General features: G+C 42.2%; 1 protein-coding gene across 1 annotated transcript in view; it reads left to right on the top strand.

Moving 5' to 3' along the window:
• Positions 1-1,352: 1,352 nt before the first annotated feature.
• Positions 1,353-25,961, top strand: part of NPAS3 (neuronal PAS domain protein 3) — a 925,755-nt gene continuing 901,146 nt past the window's right edge. The window contains exon 1 of the mRNA XM_081547992.1: positions 1,353-1,674. Within this exon, the coding sequence (XP_081404118.1) occupies positions 1,517-1,674 (158 nt within the window). The 5' untranslated portion in view covers positions 1,353-1,516. The remainder of the gene's footprint in view (positions 1,675-25,961) is intronic.

The following is a 25,961-nucleotide window of genomic DNA, read 5'->3' as shown; positions in this document are numbered from 1 at the left end:
GGCGCGGAGGCCAGTCGTTCCCCCAGCTGCCAGGCCCGGGCCTTTGCGCGCGGGGAGAGGAACAGATGAGAGAAGGAGATGGGGGAAACCAACAGCAATACCAGCAAAGCGTCCCGGGGGTAGGGGCGTGCCAGAGGAGGGAAGCCCGCGCCCCGCGTTGCTCAGGGGCTGCACCCTCCGCGAGACAACTCCGGCCCAGTTTCGCGATCCGGAAGGAAGAAGGAGGAAGTGGGGCCACGCGGGGGTCCCAGGCGCGGGGTGGGGGTAGCCATTCACTCTCACTGTCCCCACCCATTACACAGGCGAGAAGGAGTGCAAGTTGTCATTAAAAAGGCGCGCCCAAACCATGGCATCCCGCCTTTCCCCCTAAAGAAACACTGATGTAACAATGTGGAGAAGTAACTGGAAGGCACGAGAAAATAAATGCACGTGTTTTCTCTTTTTGTTTCCCTGGTGGTTGGAATTTGCAGAGTTCGCCCCAGCTGTGGCTGCTAATTTATTCGTTTCATCGTTTGAAAGGGGCGTGTAGAGATGGATCACCAGGGGCCCAACCGGATCCCTTTAGCTGGACCTACAGTCCCCACCTCACAAGTTTGTCCAAGACCAACATGCCCGCCCACTAGGAGCGAGGAGAGTCCCCTCTTATAAAGGGTTGAACAAACTCTCGGTTGCACAAAAGCGCCCCCCCTTCCTCCTTTGCACACCATCCCTCCTTGATAAGCATCAAGTTCTCCAGTAGTCCAACTTGCAGTTGGCAACCCTCGCGCTGCCTAGTGTACAGAAGACCGGTAGAGTGAGGGGTCCTGTCCGGGAGGGGAGAATCTGCGCCCCCATTCCTGCACACGCGGGCTGGAGTCCAGGTTACTGGAAGCCGCGGGAGGCGCGAGCCTGCCTGGATGGTGGTTATTTCTCTAGAGAAAAGAGGGGGAGAGCGCGCGCTCGTCTTACACTTTGGGTCGGAAGTGCGCGGTGTGTGTGTGTGTGTGTGTGTGTGTGTATGTGTGTGCGTCTGTATGTGTTGAGGGGGCGGGAAAGAAAGGCACCCTCCGCTCGCAGTCCGTCATTCCCTTGCACCGGCCAAGTCCTCTCCAAGCCTCCCGGTGCATCCTTCCTCCGCCACCCCCTCCCCTTCTTCCCTCAGCTGGGCTCGCGAGGCGCAGCCGGAGCAGCCAGTGAGAGCAACATCCTGGAAAGAGGGGGGAGCACCACCGCCCCCCAAAAGGGAAAAAAGGCCCCACCCTGACACGTTTTGCTGTTTGCAAGTCCCTCGCACGCGCCCCCCCGTACCTCCTCCTCGCGCTTGCGGCACCCCCCCAGCCCGCTGCGCGCACATCAAAGCGCCTCTCCGCCGCGCACAGTGGCCGCGGCTCACTAATGGGATTGCAGGCTGGTGCCTGGCTCCGCTGCTGCCGCCGCCGCTGCTCGCGCTGCTGCTGCTGCCGCCGCCCGAGCCCCAGCCCGAGCCCCCGCCAGCCCGAGCCCAGAGCCGCCGCGCCCGGGGGCCGAAGCCGCGGCGATGATCCGAATATTTCCGGATTTCAGCGTGCAGGTGACGGCCGCGGCGGCCGGCGGGGCGGCCGCGGGGGTGCCGGCCGGCGCGGGCATGGGGAGGGCCGGCGCCGCGGCCAACGGCACCCCGCAGAACGTCCAGGGCATCACCTCCTACCAGCAGCGGTGAGTAGTCCCGCCTGGGCTGGGATAGTGTACCCCGCTCCGGGGTACTGGGGTGGGACTCACTTTGCCTCTTGTTTTAGGCGTTACAACACACATGCACATCGCCAGGGCTCACTTTGCTTGCCCCTCGTTCTATAGATAGGACAGAAAAAAATAATCATTCACAATTCAGACTGAAAGGCACTCCAGTGTACCGGCGAAGTCGTATCACCCCGTGCGTTCTGCATGGCCCCAAATCCAGAGTCTCAGCCCCGCGTAGCCAAGGAGTTACAGCGAAGTCTGAGACACAGCACAAGGTGTTTTTGCAAAGTTTTGGGATCCCCGTCCTCTTCAGCGGAATTTTCTCAGTGCCTCTGCCGGGTGCGGACCCGAGCTGATGGGCAGCCAGGGGGGCAGTTGATCACCTGAGGCTGATTGATCATTTGTTTCCAAACAGAATGGGAACGGTTTTCAGGAGAAGCTCTAGACTTGGAATTCTACATAATAGTGTTATCTTGTCACCTGTTACTACAGGGAAATACAGCAAGAAATCCGAGTCTCCTTGGCGCTGTTAAGTATTCATTTTAAACGTATTATAATGCAAATGATAAGATTCAGAGATACAAGTTAGGAAGCAAATTTTACAAAGTTAGTTTAGGTTTTAAGAAGGAAGTTTTCAAATATTTCTTGTTTGCATTTCTTTCAAACATTTATAGATATTTTTTAAAAAAATTATGGGTGTGACATTGAGATAGTAAACATCATTTGATTCAATTAGGAAAGAAAGGGGGAAAATATTACCACCAGCACCACCAACAGCCCTGGAACCCTGAAGTTATTCCTTAAGGACAACTTGTGATGTTTCAAGATTTTATAAGAAATGTAATCCACAAAAATGTGCTGAGAAAAACTAATAATGTAGTAGGAAAGGTAAGCTTCCCATTTGTGGGATTCAGTTTTATAAGAGATGGGAGGGAAAAAAAGAACACATGAAAGTGTGAAATTAAATATTTGTGTTTCCCAGATTGCACACGATTAAACATCTGAGAGATTTGCCAATGGCATTTAACTTAAAATATACACAATGCATAATTCAAATAAGAGCTCCTATTTTTACCTTGTATTTCAAACTTCATTGATTTGAGAACCTTTGATTTGAACCAACAGTGTTTAAACTGAAAAGGTTAAGATAATCTATCACTGCCATATTTTGTGCCTTCTAACCAATGGCTCAGCGACCAGAGCAGGTTTTGCATAACACACTGAATGTTTTCCAAGTTGATGCCCAGTATTGCATATATTCTGTAGAGGACTTCATTATATGCTCTGAGTATTGTCAGAAGTTTTAAAAAGAGAGTCTTAAAAATAAGTCAAAAAGAGGCTATTCCTTGTCAAAGAGATTTTTTATTTAAATTATTTTAGTCTTGTTTTAGTTCAGTGATTACAAGAACCTTTAATACAAAAGATCTGGGAATTTTTCAAACATAAAGGACCAGGGAAGAATTCATTTTTCCTTCTCATGATTCAGGTATAGTTTTTTGTTTTTTTGTCACTTATAAAACATTTAAATGACAATAGAATCCATCGGTCACTTTAACTAGGAAGTGCAGGCAGTAGTCACAATAATGTGGTCTCTGAAGTAGGGAGTCAAGGGTCAGAAATGTCAGAAGGCCTTTGGAGGATTTCAGGGAACTCCGGGGAACTTCAACTAACCCTTAAGATATGAACTGGGCATAAGAAGTGGTCATGAATTTCCAGCTTTTATGTTTATTTTCTGAGTGTTGGTGTCTGTCACCATGAAGATCTTCCCAGGGCCAATTGCCCTGCCAGTCAGGAGCACCCAAGGGTAATCCTCCGTGGTCCTCCACTCTAACCCTGAAAGTGCTTCAATGCTTCCACCTTCATCTTTGAATTGGGGCCACTTTATCAAGTCTCTGAATCCCACTGCAGTTCTAAAGATTAAAGCTTTAAAAAGAATCAACTCTAAACTTTTGTCTTTGGGATGTCGTGTTCCCTTCTTCTTTTTTATGTTCTCTCATGTTGACAGAAGAGAAGGTGCTAGCTGTGAAAAACGTAGCTCTCCATTTCATTACTCAGATATGATGACACCTGTTACTACCTTTAATTTTAGTTAATTTGGGGACAGGGGAGGGAGTCAAGGGGGGTGTGGCTAGAAGGTTATTGGCATGGTCTTAGTTGCAAGTCCCCTGTCCTCTGGAATTTTATTGGGAATGTGGGCCACCTACTTGTTATGCAGTAGGGGCTGTGAAGGACAGACTTTAGTTTCCACCTTAAGACCTGGATATGTCTGTTATAGTAAATGGTAACATCATTTTACAAAAAAAAAAAAGGCATTAACTTCTTTCAGAGAGTATGATGAGGAAGTGACAGGCATAAGGGGGTTTTCAAGCAAAGAGTTGCCTGTTGGGAGAATACAAGCTTCTCTCATTTGTCATCTTTTGGTAGAAACGCCCTAAGCTGACTGTCTTGCAGCCAGAACTTCCAAGCAGGCAACTTTTTCCTCTGTCTTCCATCCCATGTATATTTTGTATTTAACACTCTCCACTTCACTTCATTTTTCAATCACTCTCATCTTCTCCTACCTGTAGAGTGTACTCCAAAGAGAACTCAAACATCATCATGCAGATTAAGCACGTCTGCCATGAAAACCACTTAGGTTTTCCAAGTTTCTGACTCTCAGCCCCACTGTACAGAAATGGTAGAATTGAATGGGACCTCTTTGAGGGTCTGTTTTTTCTTAAGTTTAAAGTAAAATGCAAAGCCTCTCCTAGAATTGATGTTTTCCGTCTGGCTCTCATTTATTCAAAGTAGAAATGCTTTGGGAGTCCTTTCTACTTTCCTGGGTGACACATGACTGATCCAAGTCTCTGCCTAAAAAGCTGCGCACACCCGGCAAAGCGGTTTAGTGGAGAATAATCTCTGACCAGGGGCTACCTAGGCAATAGGATTCCAGCACTGGCCCTGCACCGAGTGGCCCTTTCTCTAGGCCTCTCTGAGCTGTAAAATAAGGAGGCGGCTGATCCCAGAGGGCCCGAGTCCGGTCTGGTCCCAGGTGCCCAGTCGGGAGAAGCGTTTTATCTAACTGCGTTTAAACTCCTGGGGATTCAGATGTGAACCCCGGGGTCTGCAGACTTGATATGTGTGTGAATAATACAGATTGCTCCGGGTTTGGAAATGCTGCTGAGAGCGCCCAAGCCACAAGGTAGCCTGTGCCGCCGCTCCGCCCGCCCAGAGGGGCTCTCCGGGCCGCTCCGCCCGCGCACCCCCACCCGCTTGTCCCCGAAGGCGCGCCCGGGACGCCGGGCTGCCCTGCCCGCTGCCGTGGGCCTCCCAGTTCCTCTCTCTCTTGTTTCTTTCCTCCTGGCCGCGATACTCCAGAGAAGGGAAGTGTTCGAAACTGCAACTGAGTGGCGTTGTTGCGCCGGCAGCCGAGCTTCCCAGTCCCCCAACGAGAGAGAGAGGAGAGAGAGAGACACGGAGAGAGGGAGAGAGAGAGAGCGCGCGAGAAGGAGGGGGGTGTGTGTCTGCGTGCGAGAGAGCGCTCTGGAGCAAAGCAGCTGGAAAATGCCCAGAAATACTTTCACAGCGGTCAAGCTGGGAACCCCCAGCGCTTCCTCCCCCCCCTCCCCGCCCCTCCCGGCCTAGGGCCCCCTCCCGCCCCCCACCGGGAGGGTGTGTGTCCCACCTGCCACCCGGCCGGCTCGGGGCGGCGGCGGCGGGGGTGACGGGGGGTGTGGCGGCGCGCGAGGGCGAGAACCCTGAGGCGGCGGCGGCGGCGGCGGGGCCCTGGGCCGGGCTGCCCGCGGGGCCGCGCGGCCGCCTTCTCCCCACCCCCCCGCCGCCTCCCCCTCCTCCTCCGCCGCCGCCGCCGCCGCCGCCGCCGCCGCCGGTCGCCTGTCTCCGCGCCGGGCATGTCTCGGGAGCCGGAGCGGCCCGGGCCGCAGGGGCTCTGCGACGCATGGACGGCGGCGGCGGCGCCCGGAGAGCAGGGGGAGGAGAAGGCGCAGGCGGCGGAGGAGGCGGCGACCTGCGGCGAGAGGCACCGGCGGCGCGAGGGGACGGCCGGCTGCCGGCGAGGCTCCGGCCCCTCTACTTTTCCGTAGCCTCCCCGCCTCAGCAACACGGCCGCCGCCGCCGCCGCCGCCGCCGCCGCCACGGCCACGGCCACGGCCACGGCCGCCGCCCGCCCGACCGCCGCTGAGCGCAGCGCACGCCCGCACTCACTCCCGCCACCACACGCACACGCACACCCCCCGCCCTCCCCACGCCCCCCGCCCCGGGAGTGGGGAGAGAGGCAAAAAGTAAGAGAGGAAAAAAAATAGCAGGAAGATGGCGCCCACCAAGCCCAGCTTTCAGCAGGATCCTTCCAGGCGAGAACGGTAACACTTTTCTGTTTATTGAACCTGCCGCCGGGGCGGCTGCTCCCGCCGCTGCCGCCGCCGCCGCCGCCTCCTCCGCCGAGGTGGCGGGCCCCGCTCCGCAGCCCGCCTCCTGGGCCGCGAGCCCGCGGGAACCCGGGCTGCGGGCAGGCGGCTCCGCGGTCCCCGCGCGCATTGTCCGCCCGCGGCGGCTGCGGCAGCGAGCGGGCTCTCCGGCGGCGGCGGCGGCGGCGGCGGCGGCGCCAGGCTCTCCGAGCGGTCGCACCTCCTCGGCTCGGCGAATAGAGTGACTCGTTGACAGAAAAAAAAAAGAAAAGAAAAAAAAAAAAGAAAAAGCAGAAAAAAGAAAGAAAAAAAGAAAAAGAGAGAAACAAAAACGAAGGGGCTGCTGTGTGGCGGGGAGCAGCGGCGCGGGTGGGGGGGCCGGGGGATCCCCGGGGCCTCCGCAGGTCCCTTGGCAGCTGCTCTCTAGGAAGGAATGAGGCTGGGGAGGGGGAGGGCAGGCTGGCGAGCAGGGGAGGAGGAGGAGGAGGAGGAGGAGGAGGAGGCCGGGGGCGGGGAGCGCGGAGCTCGCGCCAGGCCCGGACGGTGTCGTGGAGGGGCTTGTCTCCGCGCGGAGCCGCTAGGCCGGGCCGGGCGGAGAGAGGCGCGCGGCCGCCTCCCCGCCGCCGGGGCTGCCGCCCCCAGCCTCGTTAACTCGTGGGTCTCCTGCTTTTGCCCTCTGTTCTCCTCCACTGCCCTCCTATTCACTCTCTTCTTCCACACCCCCCCACCCCCCACCCCCTTACCCCCGAGGAAAAAAGAAGAAAACCCTGCAGTCCCAATGAGGCAGCCAACAGCGAGATCCAAAATGTGCCGACAGTTGGAGCATCTCTGTCCCGTTAGTTACTGTTTGGGGATCTGTGTTTTAAAAAGTTCCTGGGGAGAACTGCATATCCAGGCAGGGAGCTCAGCCGAGCATGTCTGTTTGAAGTTAGTTACACCGAAGCCAAAAGGGAAAGGGAGTTTGTCTTCACAATTTCCTTAACTGTCCTACATGAATGGCATTGTTAGATTTCAGAGTAACTAAGCACCCCTCCGCCCCACGTGGTTTTTCCCTCCCGCTGTCCACCCAGCCTACTTTGTTTGGACTCCTATTTGCTATTAATTGGCAGCGTTAATGACATTAATTGCATATAGCATATTGGTTTGAGCAAAGTGAATCTCTCTCTCTGTCTCAGAAGAGGAAATGCTCAGTAGGAAGTATGAAATGTTACCCATTGATTCCTGAGGAAAACAAATGCGGTTAGATGTGTGCACCCCCGCCCCCGGCCCCCAACCAGCGATGTTTACTTTCCTCACAGGCTTAAGTGAACTTGAAAAGATGAGGGAAGTCCATAGTAGTAAGATTTAATTGTTTTGACATGGGCAGTTTTATTTTTGATACAACATAGCATTTACCCTGTAGTTTCCATCGAGTTAAGGAGATATTTAAACAAGCTATTGCCTTAAAAAGCTTCACTTGTACTATGGCTTGTTTCCTTTATTCAGTAGGGACCGCAGAATTGTCAGGATTAAGAAAATAATTTCAAGTAGATACTTAAGTGACTCATTCTAAACTCTAGCTTATTTCTATATAAATCATGTACCTGGGAGTAAATCATACACAGCTCAGCTTTTAAAGATGTTAAAGATGGTTAGCATTAACTACCTGACAACTCATAAAGCTAAAACGAACATTTAGTCTTAAGTGTTTCATGAAAATTCACATATTAAGTACTTTACTTTTGTAGGAAGAAAGATTAATTTTCAGAGCATTTGTGCAAAGCTTTTAATAATTATTTCGTATTTAAGATGGTGATGAATAATTTTTAAAGTCAAAAGTTTATAATTGATTTCCTCCCTTCTTTCCTTTTTCTTTGCCTCCTTCTTCCCCAGTTCTCTGGTAGTAAATGTATTTAACTGGGATGGCCCCAGTAATCTCTCCAGCAGAGGCCTATTTGTGTGCCATTTTGGGAATTTCTCTGAGATAGGAATCTTGAAGATAGAATTAATTTCTAGAGGAAACTTCATAGCCTGTGCATGAGCGCGTTCTTTATCACCTGTCTCCATTTGGCATTCGAAGAAGGTAAATCAAAGTGCGCGATTTGTTATTCTGCTCCACTTGAGAGCTGAACTAAATAACACTTGGTCTGAAATTCTGATTGAAGTTGTAGGAGGATATACTGTATTTAATTTAATGCCCTTTAATAGCATCTTCTTGTTCAGCTCAGATGCTGTCATTTTAAAGGTTGGATCTGGGAAGGTTTAACCTGTAGGGAGAGGGAGGAGTCCTAAGGAGGTAGGGGCAGAAGGAGCGGTACAGAGGAAAGGAAGAAAGGAGTTATAAACTAAATGTTTCAAACAGTAATAACCACAAACTTGGCCCGTTATCCAAACAGTTGTTTTATGCCCCAAGGGTTTCCTTTGTTATTAGGGTTTTAAATGCTCTTAACACTTTAAGTGTAAACATTACACATGTTCCTTGATTTGGTTTTGTAATGAGAAATGGGAAATCAGATGGTTGGTTCAGGAGGGGGTGTTTTTCATAGTTACTTGCTCAACTAAGTAGTCAATTCACCTTTATGTGCACTTTGTGCCTGAAACTTGTTGGTTAGTAGTGTGATTTCTCTGTAACGGTTGGACAGAAGTATGTTTACAAAAGATGGTTTTCTGTGGACATGCTTTAAGTGATCTCCTCCCATTTACTCAAAACGTTTCCAAATCATTGATTTCTTAAAGGCTTTTATGGACACTTTCTGTATTGTTTTTCACGTATACCAGTATCAAAACTTGTAGAGAAAAAAAATACATCTTTTGAATTGTCTTGTTGTTTAGTTATGACATATCTGACCTGAGTTTAATAATACAGTACAAAAGTAGTTTCCTCCTAATAATGTTTACAGAGTAAATTTTGGGAAAATAAGTTTTTTCTTGATAATGTCTTATGTTATTATTTAGTATTCCTTAAATTCCTCTGACTCATACACGCAGAAAATGTCTCTTTGGAGCCTGAAAGAACAAGTTGAAAACCTTGTGTGTTAAAACTCGTTTGATTAAAACAAAAACAAAAAAACTCCATTAGGCTGCAAATTATATAGTACTACCACAGAGTTTTTCCACTATGTGGATGTAAAACCAAGAAAATTAGATAGAAGTGTCAAGCATGTGATATGCCCATGCTGGTTTGCAAAGCATATTCCAGTAGCACAGGGGTTTTGGTTTAAAAAGTAAAGGTGGTGGTGAAGACTTTTTTGGAGGCATTTCTTTCTACAATGTAAGCTTAAACACAGAGTGATAAATGATGATATGCGTTGTCTAACACTTGCTTATATATAAATAGCTCCACAAGATTGCTTAAATGATAATCGAAAATATGAAATAGGATGGCCTTCATATCACAAGGCCAAGGGTCTACAAATGGAAAAACTGAAATAATGAAATATTTCCAAGGCAACAGACTGTCAACAAGAACTGTAATGCATGGGCATATCACAGAACCACTGGAGAGGATATTAGATTGTATAGCTCAGGAGCCAGGAGTTATAAAGACCTTTATTATGTAGGACCCTCCCACATTACAGCATCCTTTCCTATTTCCAATTTCTGATTTATAAATTGAGAGACACATAGCTACTTCAAATCTGTAATATGCCTGTTACTAGATTTGATTTGTTATGAGCAAACTCGAATCGAACATTATTGGATGCTTTTGGTTAAAAAAAAAAGTTACATGAGTTATTTTTTTTTTTTTTAGCACCTAGTGGTATTATGAGTAAAGTTTTAGTTCCTGTGGTCTTTAAAAATATTCTTACGAATACGACTTTTATATTTGACTGAAAGTTGTGGGAAATTAGTATCTTGTTCAGCAATGAGTTGGTAAGAATTATATTACAATTTAAATTTGATGTACAAATTGGAACAGCCTGGTGTTTTTGGCAATATTAAGTTTGAATTTTCCCCCAGATTCTTCTACACAGTTGTTGCTCTACCTACAATAGATCTGTTTTATGGGAATGCCAGAGTTTCCATAAACCTCTCAACTCTTTTGCTCTAGCCCAGATCTTAGTTTGGGATCCACTGGCATGTTAAAATTGCATCTGTTTGAAATGGGATCTGATGTCCAGGGTCCCCTCTTCTGTGGTAAGGTTTTCTGTGACAGGGGGTTTCTATACTGTACATGTTTTTGTAAAGCAGTACTTTTTTTTTTTTGTGGGGGGAGGATTTAGGCAGTCTAGCTTTTATCTAGTTATTTTTTAAGCTTTTGAGCTTTATATTTTGTAGGGTATTTGCAGGGGCTATGTCCCAGAGATATCTAAATCACTTCTGATAATGATTTTCTCTGATAAATTTCCTTAAGTGCTTTCCTATTAATAATGACCCTTAGATAGTCTATTTTTGTTTTCATATTTTTCCTGTGATTCCAGTGATCCCCTTTCCTATGCAGAATGCCACTGACTAAATTTAAAGAAAATTAAACACACGTGAGAGCCCCTCCCCTGTTATGTTCACATGGCTACTTTTTCTGTATTATAGCGTTCATCTCTTGAATTAACTTTAAAAAAGATTCTGCACAACTATTGGCTTGGAATTTAATTTCAAGTGTTTTATCAACATTTCCTAATTGCATACAAAGGATATGGCTGATACCTACTGGAAGGATTAGGCTGTTAAAATTTTTAGTTGTTTATGTGATTAAATATTAATTTAAAAATTTAAATGTTTCCAAAGTTGTACACAATGGAACATGTAAAACTTTAAATATTGAAATCTGTACTATGACTAGCTAAGAACTTCCCAAATTTATGGGAAAATTCAGTTATGTTTGCTTTGCATTTAATGATGTTAGTGTTTTTATAGTAAATAGAGCCTGTTTTCTTTCTTACTTTTTCCCCTTGTTGGGCAGTGTAATAAACCAACTGTAACTGAGTGGTATTTTTGCTGTGCTGGGCCCCATTAGTGTCAGTAGGATGTTTGCACTAATAAGTTCAATAGAACCTTACGTAGAATAGTTTGCAGTGATATTAGTAAAAATGTAGTGCATAAGCAGGGCATAGCTTAGTAAGAGGAAAGTGACTGCTACTATAGCTGAAATTACTAGGGCAGTGACAAGATTAAACTGCACTTGAAGCTGTCTGTATACATGTCTGAAGCATAACGTTTTGGTGAATTAATTGGCATGCTTGTGGTCTCGTGTACAAAATCATGAGAGGCAAGATGAAAATCACACATTGCCATTGTCCAAACTGCTCGTGGGCCTCAACTATAATTATTGATTGGTTTGTTCATTCAGCTTTATTTATTGAACCTCTGCAATGGACCGCCCTGACTTGTGCCAGAGATAGTAGTGAATAATACACCCTGTAAGAGCAGTTGCTTTAGTTATAGACTTGTCCATATATTGGATATGTGGAATATTATCCAGGGCCAGAAAACACCCTTTTCTGAAAGAGTAGAAAGTAGAGAATTCATGGACCTGTAAAGAAGGCTCCTTATCTCCTTTGACTTCTGTTAGCTTAGTGTTCTGGGGGGACAGGTATTCCACTTGTAAAATATTGTAACTAAGGACTGTAAAATAATTAGAGGTTCTTGGGGGAAAGAAAGAAAAGATGTTATATGTTGTAAATGAATTAATAGCAAAAAATTTAAAAGATCTTTGGGATTTTAAAATGAAAATGATCACATATGATAATAAAGATTTATTGGACATTACTTGTTACAAAGCCCTTTGAAACAAATATTAAATATTTCCTAGTAATTTTCTCATTGGTTTCCCCACTGCCTTACAAGGGAAGTGCTAATATCCCCGTTTATGGATGAGAAAACAGAGGCATATTGTTCCCAAAGAAGGTGGTAGAGTAGAGATTGAAATCAGGTTTGTCTCTGTAGAAATGTAGTACCTTAACTGCAGTGTGGAGGCGCCCTGCATTTTTCAAATTTTCTAGAGTCAGGGATTTCTGAGCCCATGCCAGAGAGCTCTTAAGGCAGAAAGACTGTATGTGCTGAGTAGTGAACTAGATCTCTGCCTCTTGGTCCTTCATCAGATGTTTGGAGAAATTCAGAAATACGGTGTTTCTAAAGTGAGAGAAAGAATCAATGAATTATTCTCACTCTACCCATTAACATTCCGGTAGTTTTGTGGGCAAGCTCCACAGCTATTTGGACTTCCCATTTGGCTCAGCTGGTAGAGAGTCCTCCAGCAATGTGGGAGACCTGGGTTCGATCCCTGGGTTGGAAAGATCCCCTGGAGAAGGGAAAGGCTACCCACTCCAATATTCTGGCCTGGAGAATTCCATTGACTGTATAGTCCATGGGGTCGCAAAGAGTCGGACATGACTGAGGAACTTTCACTTCCTTCCTTCCTTCCTTCCACAGCTATCTATATTTCGGGGAAGGCTTTTCACTGAATGATTTCTGAAGAATCAGTGTGCCATGTACATAGGCCTCTTTGGTCTTAGACTGTGAAGTATTCATGGACCTTTGCCACTCCTGTTATTCTTGCCTCAGAGTGTGTCACAATTTAATCTAAAGACTACAGCCGAGACTTTTATTTTGGGATGGTTTAGCCACTGAATGGGTAAAGCATAATACACTTTACTGCCTGTGTTTCTATATATTCTTTTGAGATGTATAAGGGTTTGGGGAGGTTGGCCTGTTGCCAAATTACCTGGCATTAAAATAATGACAGCAAGCATTTATATAGTACCGTTCTAAGGGCTTTACATATATTAATTAACTCATTTAATTAAAAACATATTAAAAATGGACCATAATAAATACATAAGTGATAACTTATCATTTAGCTCTCCCCACTCTCTTCCTGGATGTTCACACACTTATGACATTCAAGAAAGGAAAGTCTTGGTAATAATTTCTCTAATGCCGGCGAGGGGGGGAGGATCACAGAGGTAGGTCTGGTATGTAACATTTCTTTGGCAAAAGCTATCTTTGATAAAAGCTATACTTTTGGAAAGGGCTTTCCTAGTGGCTCGGTGGTAAAGAATCTGCCTGCTGATGCAGGAAACTCGGGTTCGATTCCTGGGTCAGGAATGTCCCCTGGAGAAGGAAATGGCAACACACTCCAGTATTCTTGCCTGAGAAATCCCATGGATAGAGGACCCCGGTGGCTACAGGCCATGGGATCACAAAAGAATTGGACACAACTTAGTGTCTGAAGATTATGAAACTTTGTAACATCTGACTTTAATCACTGCTCCTTGTAGAACATATGCTAGATTTGAGGTAGTAGACAAGCATACCACATTTATCTTCCTGTTTTTAGATGCAATACTGTCAACCAAATAGCTTATTCAACGTAAGAATAAAATGTAGGAATTTCAGGGCTTGAAAGGACTAGATAAGCAGTGCTTGAGTATTTGTGGTTGAAAGAGCTGAGTATTTTACTTGTGTAACTTAAACATTCACTTTCACATTAAGAAAATTTCTTGTTTACATAAAGGATAGGTTGACTTGTGAGATGTTGGAAAGAGCTCATTTAGAGAAATGTTCTGCTAAAATATTGAAGATTAAAAGCAACAATCAGTAGGAAGTATAAGTGAAAAATAGGCTACAAAATTTAAAACAGCATTTAGGTCATCTTAAAATAAATTATATCACCAACTCAATGAACATGAATTTGAGCAAACTCTTAGAGATAGTGAAGGACAGGAAAGCCTGGTTGCTGCAGTCCATGGGATCACAGTCAGCCATGACTTAGTGACTGAACAATAACAATATTTTATTATCATCAGTATGCCAGTGCAGTATTAAAGGGCTCTGACTCTGGTACCGAAGTTGTCTATAACACTAAAACTTGAATATTTATCACATATTTTGGAAAGTATTGCCACATAGCATTTTAAGAACACTTTATAGACTCACAGGTCATTTCAGGAATATCTTATTATCTGATAGACTGGGGCTTTTCTCATTTATAAGGTTAATACAAATAATTTTATTATAAAGAGAAGTTTAATATTGGATTAAGGGTCATCTTTAATGAATATAGCTGAAATCAATCCCCTCCACCAACTGTGAATTTTCTTTTCTGCTATTGTAACACTGCAGAAAAGGGCACTAGTTCTAAAAACTTCGTGCAGAAGCTCTTTACTCAGAAAGACTGCAGTGTTTTGGTAGGAGCAAGTGGAATAATTGAAACTGTTTTCAGAACCTCTCTCTCTGGTCCTTGAAAATGGAGACATCAGTGAATAAGGATATTTTGGTAGCTAATATATATTGTACTAATTGAGGAAATTAGTACAAATAATTACACAATACACAAATAATTACACAAATTACACAAATAATTTCTCAAAATCTGTTTCTTAAAAACACATCCATTCTATTCATATAAATGAATGGGATGACATTTATTTATTGTAGATTTCACTATGTTTGTATACATGATTTATAATAAGCCATATATGTGTGTGTGTGTGTGTGTGTGTGTGTGTGTGTATTCTTTACAATGTAACATATATGAAATATAAACCAGTATACCAAGTTTGTGTATATCTACCTAAAATGGGAAAATGTTACAAAGATATCTTAAACATATTATAAATGTCTTACTTTAGATCAAGTTAAATTTAAATATATGCAGAGGATTTGTGACTTTTTGTTTTCCTAATGCTTTAAGGAAAAGTAGGCTCATCATTTTTTTGCACATTTTTATTGTTCTGTGTAAATGTAATTTGTTAATCCTGTGAAATTTGTCATAGATAAATTTGCTTGGATTATCTTGTCACCACCGTATCTGCATTCTTTTGTTCATTGCTTATTCATAATTTAACAGTCTGGCAGTGAGCCTTTTTGGGATGCTCACAAAAGATATATGACCTCTACCAGCTGCTACTATAACCTGCAGAATGCACAGCAAGACATTAGAAACGTGAGGATTCCTCTACTGATTAAAGTGCTCTTCATTTAAACAGTCTGTTCATAAGAATCTCAGGAATCTCGTGCTACCAGCAGTTTTGATTTTTTTTCTTCCTAACAAAATTAGTTCTAACAATCGAATCTTCATTTGGTATGATTTTTTTCCCATTATCCAAAGGAAGTTAATTCCTTAAGTACTGTTTCTTCTTTATAACGAAATACTTCAGTGTTTTATATTTGGGGGTATTAAAGGTATTCAGAAATGGTTTTATTGGACAAGAAAAAATGGAGTGGAGTAAATATCTCACATCCTAATCTTAGAAAAAATGGTTGGATTAATCCTACTCGAATCCAAGCACTTTATAGTTTCTACTGTAAATACCTCATATTATGTAGTATGTGGTAGATATTAAAAATAGAATGTAACTTGAAGTGTAATTGCATCTTTAGGTTTTCATTATTCTGAATTAGTTTAGCATATGAATTTGTTCTCATCCCCCTGCCCCCACCTCTCTCAAGAAATCAGCAGATCAGTTTATGAGTAATGGCTAGTTTTGCCTCTCTTCTGTGCAGGCATATGATTACGGTTCAAAATAATTCATTGCTAATCCATGCAGTATTGGTTCATCTCCATCACTCTGTTCTGTGATTAGAGCCTCAGGCCTGCTGCCTTGCTTTCCACCCTGATTTTCTTTAACTGCAACCCTTGTTTTAATATAGTTTTTTAGTCACCACTCTCCCATTCCCCCCTCTCCATTCCTCATATATATCGATTGCAGTAGATTAATATTTATTTGAAGCTATTTTTCAGACTTTGTGAAAAATGTATTCATTTCTTACTGTGAATCTTCATCTAAAGGGAGGAGGAGAGGGAAAATGTAGGATTCAGGTATGCAAGTCTTCTTACAGAATAAAGCTATTGCTTTTCCAGTCCTGATTCTTTGCTTTGGTCTATGTTGATCCTTTATACACAAAGCAGGAAGTTTAGTTTCCTTAAAAAAAAAATTAGGCAGATTAAGCTACAGTGTTGACAGTTTATCTCTACTTTGTAACAGTTCTAAAATGGCTTTCTGTATTTTCGAAGTACACACTGCAGTCAGTACAATCACCACACTATACATTGATCAGCTTGGATTGAATATTTTCAGACAGGGACACAAAGCTATCATTTTCGTTAACATGAGAATTTGCCAATTTTACCAGAAGGTCATCTAACAGATTTTTAAAAGACTTTGTTTCAGATCTCAGTAGTCCTGTGTTCCTTTTAATAATTACTTTCGTCTCATTGTAGCCGTGTGTTTGAAAGTGTAGGTCAATGAGGATGATTGCATTCAGAATTTCATGATCTGTGTAGTGGAACAAATTGAAAGCAAAGCCTGTATCAATCACTGTGAAGGGAGGGTTAATTGTTACCGCTTCTCAAGCCTCTGGACAGATAAACCAGTAATGAAATACTTATTGCTCTGATATGTGAATGCTGAAGGATGAAACAATGGAAACAGGAGCAGTCTTCAGAGATAACCAAAGAGGCAAAGAAAAACGAATAAACTGGATGAAAGTACAGAACTGTGTACTGCAGTAACTCTCTTAAAAGTGATATTGTTTTTAGCCTCCTACCCATCGTTTTTCTGACAGGTTAGGGCAGAATCATATATCAGGTTGCTAAAGCCAAATAAGAATATAAATGAAAAAGTCTGTTAAAAAAAAAGTGTAATCCTGTGCTTTACATGAAGTCTGTATATTTTATTAAAGTAATGGGTAAATCACTATATAAGGTTTCTCTTTTAAAAAATTAGTGATGTTACATATATTAAATATTATACATGTGTAAATGGTTTAAATTCTGAAATATTTTAAAGGATTGTTTTATCTTTGAAGGGATTTTAGAGTTATTGGCCCATTGTAGACCAAAATATTGAGGAAATAGTGGAATACATAAGGAAATAGTAAAATGAGAATTAGTGTTACAAAGAAATCATGAGATAAAAGTAAATACATTTAACCATTTCTTCTATATGAAGTTAACATTTAAACATCTGGTAGTTACTTATATGTTGAAATGTATGCAAAAATATTTAGCCAAATTGAAGTCTTAGGCCCATGACAATCATCTCAACACAGTGGGTAGTTCTGAAAATTAATGAGAATGATAATACTGTAAAGACTGTTCCAGAGTTTGCCCAAATTCATTATCTAAGACTCTTGTTAAGAACATCTCAAAGAATTTTAACCAGGAAAATATATTAATGGTTCAAAAGCATTTCAAAACCCTGAATTATAAAAGTATAATGGAATTATATATGCAAGAGTTATAGTTAGCAACAGAGATAGCAGAAGGTATTATGAAGGCATTTTACTCCATAACCTATACTGTTATAAGACATGGATTCATCCGTAGGGTTTAATTTCATACATTATTTTTGGTTTTTAGGACAAGAAATTGGGATCATTTAAAAAATAAAATAGAGGAATTCCTTGGTGGTCTAGTAGTTAGGACTCTCTGCTTTCACTGCCAATGGCCCAGGTTCAATCCCTGGTTGAGGAACTAAGATCCCACAAGCCACACAGCATGGCCAAAAAAAAAAAAAAGTAAAAATAAAATAAAAAGGGTTTCTTCCTACTAATACAAGGAAGCTTATAGCTATAATAAGTTAAGTATATCTTTTAGCAGTCACTTCTTATTTGATGCAAACAACTACTAACAAGATAGAAAATTCTTAGCAAAAAAGAAAGAGCTGTGTCATACCTTTGTATTTATCTTCAGAATGTTAAGAATTTCCAAAGGCCCTTTTCTGCGAGGTGTTGATGTGGCTGCTGCTGCTGCTAAGTCGCTTCAGTCGTGTCCGACTCTGTGGGACCCCATAGACGGCAGCCCACCAGGCTCCCCCGTCCCTGGGATTCTCCATGCAGGAACACTGGAGTGGGTTGCCATTTCCTTCTCCAATGCATGAAAGTGAAAAGTGAAAGTGAAGTCACTTAGTCTTGTCCGAATCTTCGCGACCCCATGGACTGCAGCCTACCAGGCTCCTGCGTCCATGGGATTTTCCGGGCAAGAGTACTGGAGTGGGTTGCCATTGCCTTCTCCAATTGACGTGGCTACATAGCAGCTTAAACAGATGACTTGGGACGTAGCCCTTTTTATGGCAGTAGCACCATCCTCTAGCTGATGTGGTTTTGTATATTGTAAAAGATAACTATAAAAGGAATTCTATAACATCCCTAGATTAGGATATTTAAACCATTATTCAGATATGCTAGGGTGCAAGTCAGTTAGAGAGTCCTGAAAGTCAAGCTGTACCAAGGGATGTCAGATTTTGTGTACAATACAGGGCAGACAAAAAGCAAGAAGTGTTCCATTCAGTTCAGTTCAGTCGTTCAGTCATGTCCGACTCTTTGTGACCCCATGAACTGCAGCATGCTAGGCTTCCCTGTCCATCACCAACTCTCAGAGCCTACTCAAACTCATGTCCATTGAGTTGGTGATGCCATCCAACCCTCTCATCCTCTGTCATCCCCTTCTCCTCCGGCCTTCGATCTTTCCCAGCATCAGGGTCTTTTCCAGTGAGTCAGTTCTTCACATCAGGTGGCCAAAGTATTGGAGTTTCAGCTTCAGCATCAGTCCTTCCAATGAATATTCAGGACTGATTTCCTTCAGGGTGGGCTGGTTGGATCTCCTTGCAGTCCAAGGAACTCTCAAGAGTCTTCTCCAACACCACATGTTCAAAAGCATCAATTCTGTGGTGCTCAGCTTTCTTTATAGTCCAACTCTCACATCCATACATGACTACTGGAAAAACCATAGCTTTGACGAGACGGACCTTTGTTGGTAAAGTAATGTCTCTGCTTTTTAATATGCTGTCTAGGTTGGTCATAGCTTTTCTTCCAAGGAGCAAGCATCTTTTAATTTCAGGGCTGCATTCACCATCTGCAGTGATTTTGGAGCCCACAAAAGAAAGTCTCTCACTGTTTCCATTTTTCCCCCATTTACTTGCCATGAAGTGATGGGACCAGATGCCATGATCTTAGTTTTCTGCATGTTGAGTTTTAAGCCAACTTTTTCAGTCTCCTCTTTCAATTTCATCAAGAGGCTCTTTAGTTTTTCGCTTTCTGCCATAAGGGTGGTGTCATTTGCATATCTGAGGTTATTGATATTTCCCCCAGCAATGTTGATTCCAGCTTATGCTTCATCCAGCCCGGCATTTCGCAAGATGTACTTACTCTGCATGTAAGGTAAATAAGCAGGGTGACAATATACAGCCTTGACGTACTCCTTTCCCTATTTGGAACCAGTCTGTTGTTCCATGTCCAGTTCTAATTATTGCTTCTTGACCTGCATACAGATGTCTCAGGAGGAAGGTAAGGTGGTCTGGTATTCCTATCTCTTGAAGAATTTTCCACAGTTCGTTGTGATCCACGCAGTCAAAGGCTTTGGCGTAGTCAATAAAGCAAAAGTAGATGTTTTTCTGGAACTCTCTTGCTTTTTCAGTGATCCAGCAGATGTTGGCAATTTGATCTCTGGTTCCTCTGTCTTTTCTAAATCCAACTTGAACATCTGGAAATTGACGGTTCAGGTACTGTTGAAGACTGGCTTGGAGAATATTGAGCATTACTTTGCTAGCCTGTGAGATGAGTGCAATTGTGTCGTAGTTTGAGCATTCTTTGGCATTGCCTTTCTTTGGGATTGGAATGCAAACTAACCTTTTCCAGTCCTGTGGCCACTGCTGAGTGTTCCATATTTGCTGGCATATTGAGTGCAGCATGTTCACAGCATCATCTTTTAGGATTGAAATAACTCAACTAGAATTCTATCACCTCCTCTAGCTTTGTTCGTAGTGATGCTTCCTAAGGCCCACTTGATTTCGCATTCCAGGATGTCTGGCTCTAGGTGAGTGATAATAAACATGTACTTAAGATAGGAGCCCATGGATATATTGAGATTATCAGGGCAATACATTATGAATTACCATCGGCTACTTGCTTGTTGGGTTCTAGTAGAACAGCAGCTAATGGTGTAAGTCTTGGTCACTAGTGTCAGTCTTTTGTTATCTTTGTAGGAAGTTGTGTTTTACATAGATCCTTTAACCATTTACAGCCTCAGTTTTTCATTTGTATATTGAGTTGCTAACATTTCCTTCCTGCTATAAAATTATGTGACTACATGATTTGAATAACATGAATATTTGGTAAAAAATAATGAGTTGAAGTTATGTGAATTGTTATTCTGATGGTGTTAATATTTACATATTTTCCTTATTTATAAAACTATTAAATAAACTAATGTCTTCAGATCAAATGTGATGCTTGTCAAGCAGGTTTCAAGCAAAAAATATAGGATACTTAAGTATTTTTTGTCTATGAAAACATCTTTTAAAGGAAACTTTTTATTGCAAGAATGTCCAGAGGGGCATTGCAGAGGAAGCAATAGGCTGTATTAAGTTATATTTTAAAGTGACATATTATGCACATGAGTCAGTGTAACACTGAAGGAAAACTCTGGAAGTGTTCAGTGATAAATACATTTGTTGGTTAAATTCAATCAAGACAGCAGAACAACTCTGGAAATATTTCAAAACCAGATGATATACCACAAAGAAAGAAGTTAATATAATATTTGATGGACAGGCCAGTGCTTAGGGGAATAACTAACCCCTGAAAACGTTGTGTGTTCCTAAAACATTTATAAAAGAATAAATTTCTATAGTGAGGTAACAGCAACAATTATTTATTTCTTTTTAACCTTGTTTTTCAAAGGAGCTTCCTTCTAATTCTTTTTCTTTACTTGTAAAGTTAAACTGATTTAGTGTTTTTAGAGTATACAGTAAATCCTAAAGGAAATCAACCCTGAATATGCATTGAAAAGACTGCTGCTGAAGCTGAAGCGCCAGTATTTTGGACCTTTGATGCAAAGAGCCGACTCACTGGAAAAGGCCCTGATGCTGGGAGAGATTGAGGGCAAAAGGAGAAGGGGTGGCAGAGGATGAGATGCTTGAATGGCATCACCAACTCAGTTCAGTTCAGTCGCTCATTCTTGTCCGACTCTGTGCGACCCCATGGACTGCAGCACACCAGGCTTCCTTGTCCATCACCAATTCTTGGAGCTTACTCAAACTCATGTCCATTGAGTTGGTGATGCCATCCAACGATCTCATCCTCTGCCCTGCCCTTTTTCTCCCACCTTCAATCTTTCCCAGCATCAGGGTCTTTTCCAGTGAGTCAGTTCTTCACATCAGGTGGCCAAAGTATTGGAGTTTCAGCTTTAGCATCAGTCCTTCCAATGAATATTCAGGACTGATTTCCATTAGGATGGACTGGTTTGATCTCCTTGCAGTCCAAGGGACTCTCATGAGTCTTCTCCAACACCACAGTTCAAAAGCATCCATTCTTCAGTGCTCAACTTTCTTTATAGTCCAACTCTCACATCCATACATGACTACTGGAAAAACCATAGCTGTGACTAGATGGACCTTTGTCAGCAAAGTAATGTCTCTGCTTTTTAATATGCTGTCTAGGTTGGTCATAGCTTTTCTTCCAAGGAGCAAGCGTCTTTTAATTTCAGGGCTGCATTCACCATCTGCAGTGATTTTGGAGCCCACAAAAGAAAGTCTCTCACTGTTTCCATTTTTTCCCCATCTACTTGCCGTGAAGTGTTGGGACCAGATGCCATGATCTTAGTTTTCTGCATGTTGAGTTTTAAGTTAACTTTTTCACTCTCCTCTTTCAATTTCATCAAGAGGCCCTTTAGTTTTTCACTTTCTGCCCTAAGGGTGGTGTCATTTGCATATCTGAGGTTATTGATATTTCCCCCAGCAATGTTGATTCCAGCTTATGCTTCATCCAGCCCGGCATTTCGCATGATGTACTCTGCATGTAACGTTAAGTAAGCAGGGTGACAATATACAGCCTTGACGTACTCCTTTCCCTATTTGGAACCAGTCTGTTGTTCCATGTCCAGTTCTAATTATTGCTTCTTGACCTGCATACAGATGTCTCAGGAGGCAGGTATGGTGGTCTGGTAGTCCTGTCTCTTGAAGAATTTTCCACAGTTTGTTGTGATCCACGCAGTCAAAGGCTTTGGCGTAGTCAATAAAGCAAAAGTAGATGTTTTTCTGGAACTCTCTTACTTTTTGAATGATCCATCAGATGTTGGCAATTTGACCTCTGGTTCCTCTGTCTTTTCTAAATCCAGCGTGGACATCTGGAAGTTCACGGTTCACATACTGTTGAAGCCTGGCTTGGAGAATATTGAGCATTACTTTGCTAGCCTGTGAGATGAGTGCAATTGTGTTGTAGTTTGAATATTCTTTGGCATTGCCTTTCTTTGGGATTGAAATGAAAACTGACCTTTTCCAGTCCTGTGGCCACTGCTGAGTTTTCCATATTTGCTGGCATATTGAGTGCAGCATGTTCACAGTATCATCTTTTAGGACTGAAATAACTCAACTGGAATTCCATCACCTCCTCTAGCTTTGTTCGTAGTGATGCTTCCTAAGGCCCACTTGACTTTGCACTCCAGGATGTCTGGCTCTAGGTGAGTGATCACACCATCGTGGTTATCTGGTCGTGAACATCTTTTTTGTGTAGTTTCTCTGTATTCTTGCCATCTCTTCTTTATATCTTCTGCTTCTGTTAGGTCCATACCATTTCTGTCCTTTTTTGTGCCCATCTTTGCATGAAATGTTCCCTTGGTATCTCTAATTTTCTTGAAGAGATCTCTAGTTTTTCCCATTCTATTATTTTCCTCTGTTTGTTTTCATTGATCATTATAGAAGGCTTTCTTATCTCTCCTTGCTATTGTATCTCTGACCCAGGGAACATGAATTTCTAATCTCTCCTTGCTATTGCTATCACTGACTCAGTGGACATGAATTTGAGCAAACTCTGGGAGATAGTGAAGGACAGTTAAGCCTGGCATGCTGCAGTCCATGCTATTGCAAAAAGTCAGACATGACTTAGTGACTGTACACACACACACGTACATACATACATATGCATACATACGTATGCATACATACACAGGGTGTGTGTGCATGGTCAGTCTCTCATTCTCACTCTGCAGCCATGTGGACTGTAGCCTGCCAGGATCCTCTGTCCATGGAATTTTCCAGGCAAGAATACTGGAGTGGGTTTCCATCTCCTATTCTAGTGGATCTTCTTGACCCAGGGATCGAACTCATGTCTCCTGTATTGGCAGGTGGTTCTTTACCACTGTGCCACTTGGGAAGCCTGCTTATACGGTAGACAGATTTATTAATAAATATTTATGATTGGTAGGATTTCTTGCTTCTAATAGACTGACTTTAAATTTTTTTAATGAAATATGTTACAAATATTTATTTTTGTTCCATATGTGTGTGTGTATATGGAACAAATATATATTTGTTTTGTTGTTGTTTTATTGTTTGCCCAGGCAGCTTTTGGGATCTTAATTCCTCAATGAGGGATCAAACCTGTGCCCCTAGCATTGGAAACATGGAGTCTTAATCCCTGGACCACCAGGGAAATCCCTAGATTAATGAGTTTTTAAATACATTTATCAGTCACTTATTTATTGTTTTCTTCGAATATTTCCAATTAATGTTATTAATAGATACCATAAGAAGATAACTTTTTAAAGATAATATAAATTAATATAGATTATCTATTCGTATATTCTATATATTGTTTGGAGATTAAGAGTATTTTATCTCCTTAAGGTATTTTAAGCTTGTCAGTGACAATTTAACACCTCTGATCAAAATATTTTTCCTAAAAACACTCTGTACTTCAAGAGGTAATTTTCTATTTTTCTGCTATGTAAACACTTAAGAAAAAAGTATGGTATGGTGTGAGCTGGACATCTGTAACTCCAGTCTCTCCCTCTTTACTCATCAGAGCCCTTTTCTCGAAGCTGATTTTAGCTAGGTATTAGGAGATTCCTAATAGCTAGGTAAGGGGAACTGACTCATTGGAAAAGACTCTGATGCTGGGAACGATTGAAGACAGGAGAAGAAGGGGATGACAGAGGATGAGATGGTTGGATGGCCTCACCAACTCGACGGACATGAGTTTGAGCAAGCTCCAGAAGTTGGTGATAGAGAAGTCTGGTGTGCAGCAGTCCATGGGTTTGCAAAGAGTTGGACATGAATGAGCTGAACTGATTAGGAGACAGTCTGATTAGAACAATTTATAGTTAGAAGTAAAGCTTATTTTCATTTTTTACAGGGAAGCAATACTAGTAAACAAGTCTTTAATTGGTAGAACGGAGAGAATCTTTCGTTTTCTTGCCTGTCTCTCCACACCACACATATTTACCCCTCCAAGAGATATGTCAGTCAACACTTTGAAATACCTCTTCTGAAACTTTAACAGCATCTCATCGTGACATTGTTTTAGAAATAATGTTAATTTTCTCATGTTATTGAGTGTAAAAATGGAAATGTCATGAGCTGAGTTAAATGTATGTGGTATACAAACTTTCCTTGCTAACCATTTTTTTTTTTTCTTATCTAGTTAGAAGTCTCTCACTAGTATAGAGAGAGCTAGTACCAAAAGAAGAGATTTAGAATTGGGTGGTAGGCTGTGACACCAAGGTTGCAAGTGTCCACTTAGTGCTGAAATAAAATTTAAATGAGGAATTTATAGATGGCTAGAGTGTTCTTTGTAGAAAGGAGTCTGCAGCAGGTGTTTAGATATGGGTTGAACCAAACTATAATAGACTCAACAAGATCCATCCCATCCCCACTTCTTCTCAAGTTCATTTTACCAAGTCTTGTTCCAGGGGCAGACATTATCATCTAGCTATATTTTGCTGTCATTCACTTGAAAGTGGATTTATTCTATACATGGTCACAAAAACTTTTAATAGACTCTGATTGAATTTGACCTCTCCTAACTTAAGCAGGAATTTTTAACCCATGGTCCATCAGTGTTATACCAGTATGTGAATGGGCTTCAGGGGATCCAGGAATCTCCTGAAATGGCATATTCATACATTTTCACCAGTTACTCAAGGGAGTATTTATCCTGAAAATCTGTGTCAAGAATTTTGAAGAGTCTGATACTTCAACCTACTTGCAAGCTAGTAAGTTGGCCTGCTGCAGTTTAATGGATGCTGGTAGAAGATGCAAGACCTTTGATTCAGAGATGAAGAAAAGTTAAGTTTAATACAGCATTAGCAATTGCCAGGGTATCAGCATGTAATTCTCTGATCCCCAATTCCTATAGGATGATGCAGAGAGGACTAGATAATACCTGCACACACAATAGCTTGTGTTACAAGAACTCTAATCTTAGGGACTCTAAATCTTTTAGAGATGTGTTCCTTTTCCTCAGAGGGAGAAACACTAGCTCTATCTTCTAGGGCTATTCTCTACACAAGCAAACTTCAGTAGACAGTTTGGAGCAAAGGATAGTCAGTACCTTGCCTGCAAGATGCTCAGAAATGCAAGAGACTCATGGAGACTTGTCTCTAATTGATCTGAATCACTGTTATGGGGATTATTATAGATGAGAGGATATAGAGCTGAAATAGTCCTATAGTTTAGAGATTCTTTGAGCTTAATGCAAAATGAAGTCAACTATTTGGACAGAAAGTGACCAAGGTTTCAAGTAGGTAATCTTTCCAAAATTGTATATGATGCAGAATCTTAGTCTTAATCATGATTCAGTAGTGGACAGATCCTTATGATGTTAATGCCTTCACATTCTCATAACATATTAATTACATCACAGCAAGTATCTGTCCTATTTTTACGCATGCTCTCTTCCTGGTTTGTTCTATTTATCCATGCATTTTAACTTCCTGAGAGTTCACTTTGTGTCTTTGCATTTGCTTTATATCATTAGAGCTTTTCCATCACTCAGTAAGATGGGTTTTGTCAATATCTTCACTTTACAGGTAAGGTCACAGTTAGTAAGGATTTGAAACTGGACTCAAACCTGTTTGTATTGAGTTAGTATAGAGTAGCAATGACATCCTGATACTAGCTTCCTTCTGTCTCTTTTAGATTTATTTTCTGTTTTCAATCTTTATTC

Source organism: Giraffa tippelskirchi, chromosome 12, assembly GCF_054371585.1.
Source record: "Giraffa tippelskirchi isolate mGirTip1 chromosome 12, T2T-mGirTip1v1.2.pri, whole genome shotgun sequence".
NCBI lineage: Eukaryota > Metazoa > Chordata > Mammalia > Artiodactyla > Giraffidae > Giraffa > Giraffa tippelskirchi.
The sequence above is the reverse complement of the archived record's forward strand: the minus strand, read 5'-3'. Positions and strand labels throughout refer to the sequence as shown.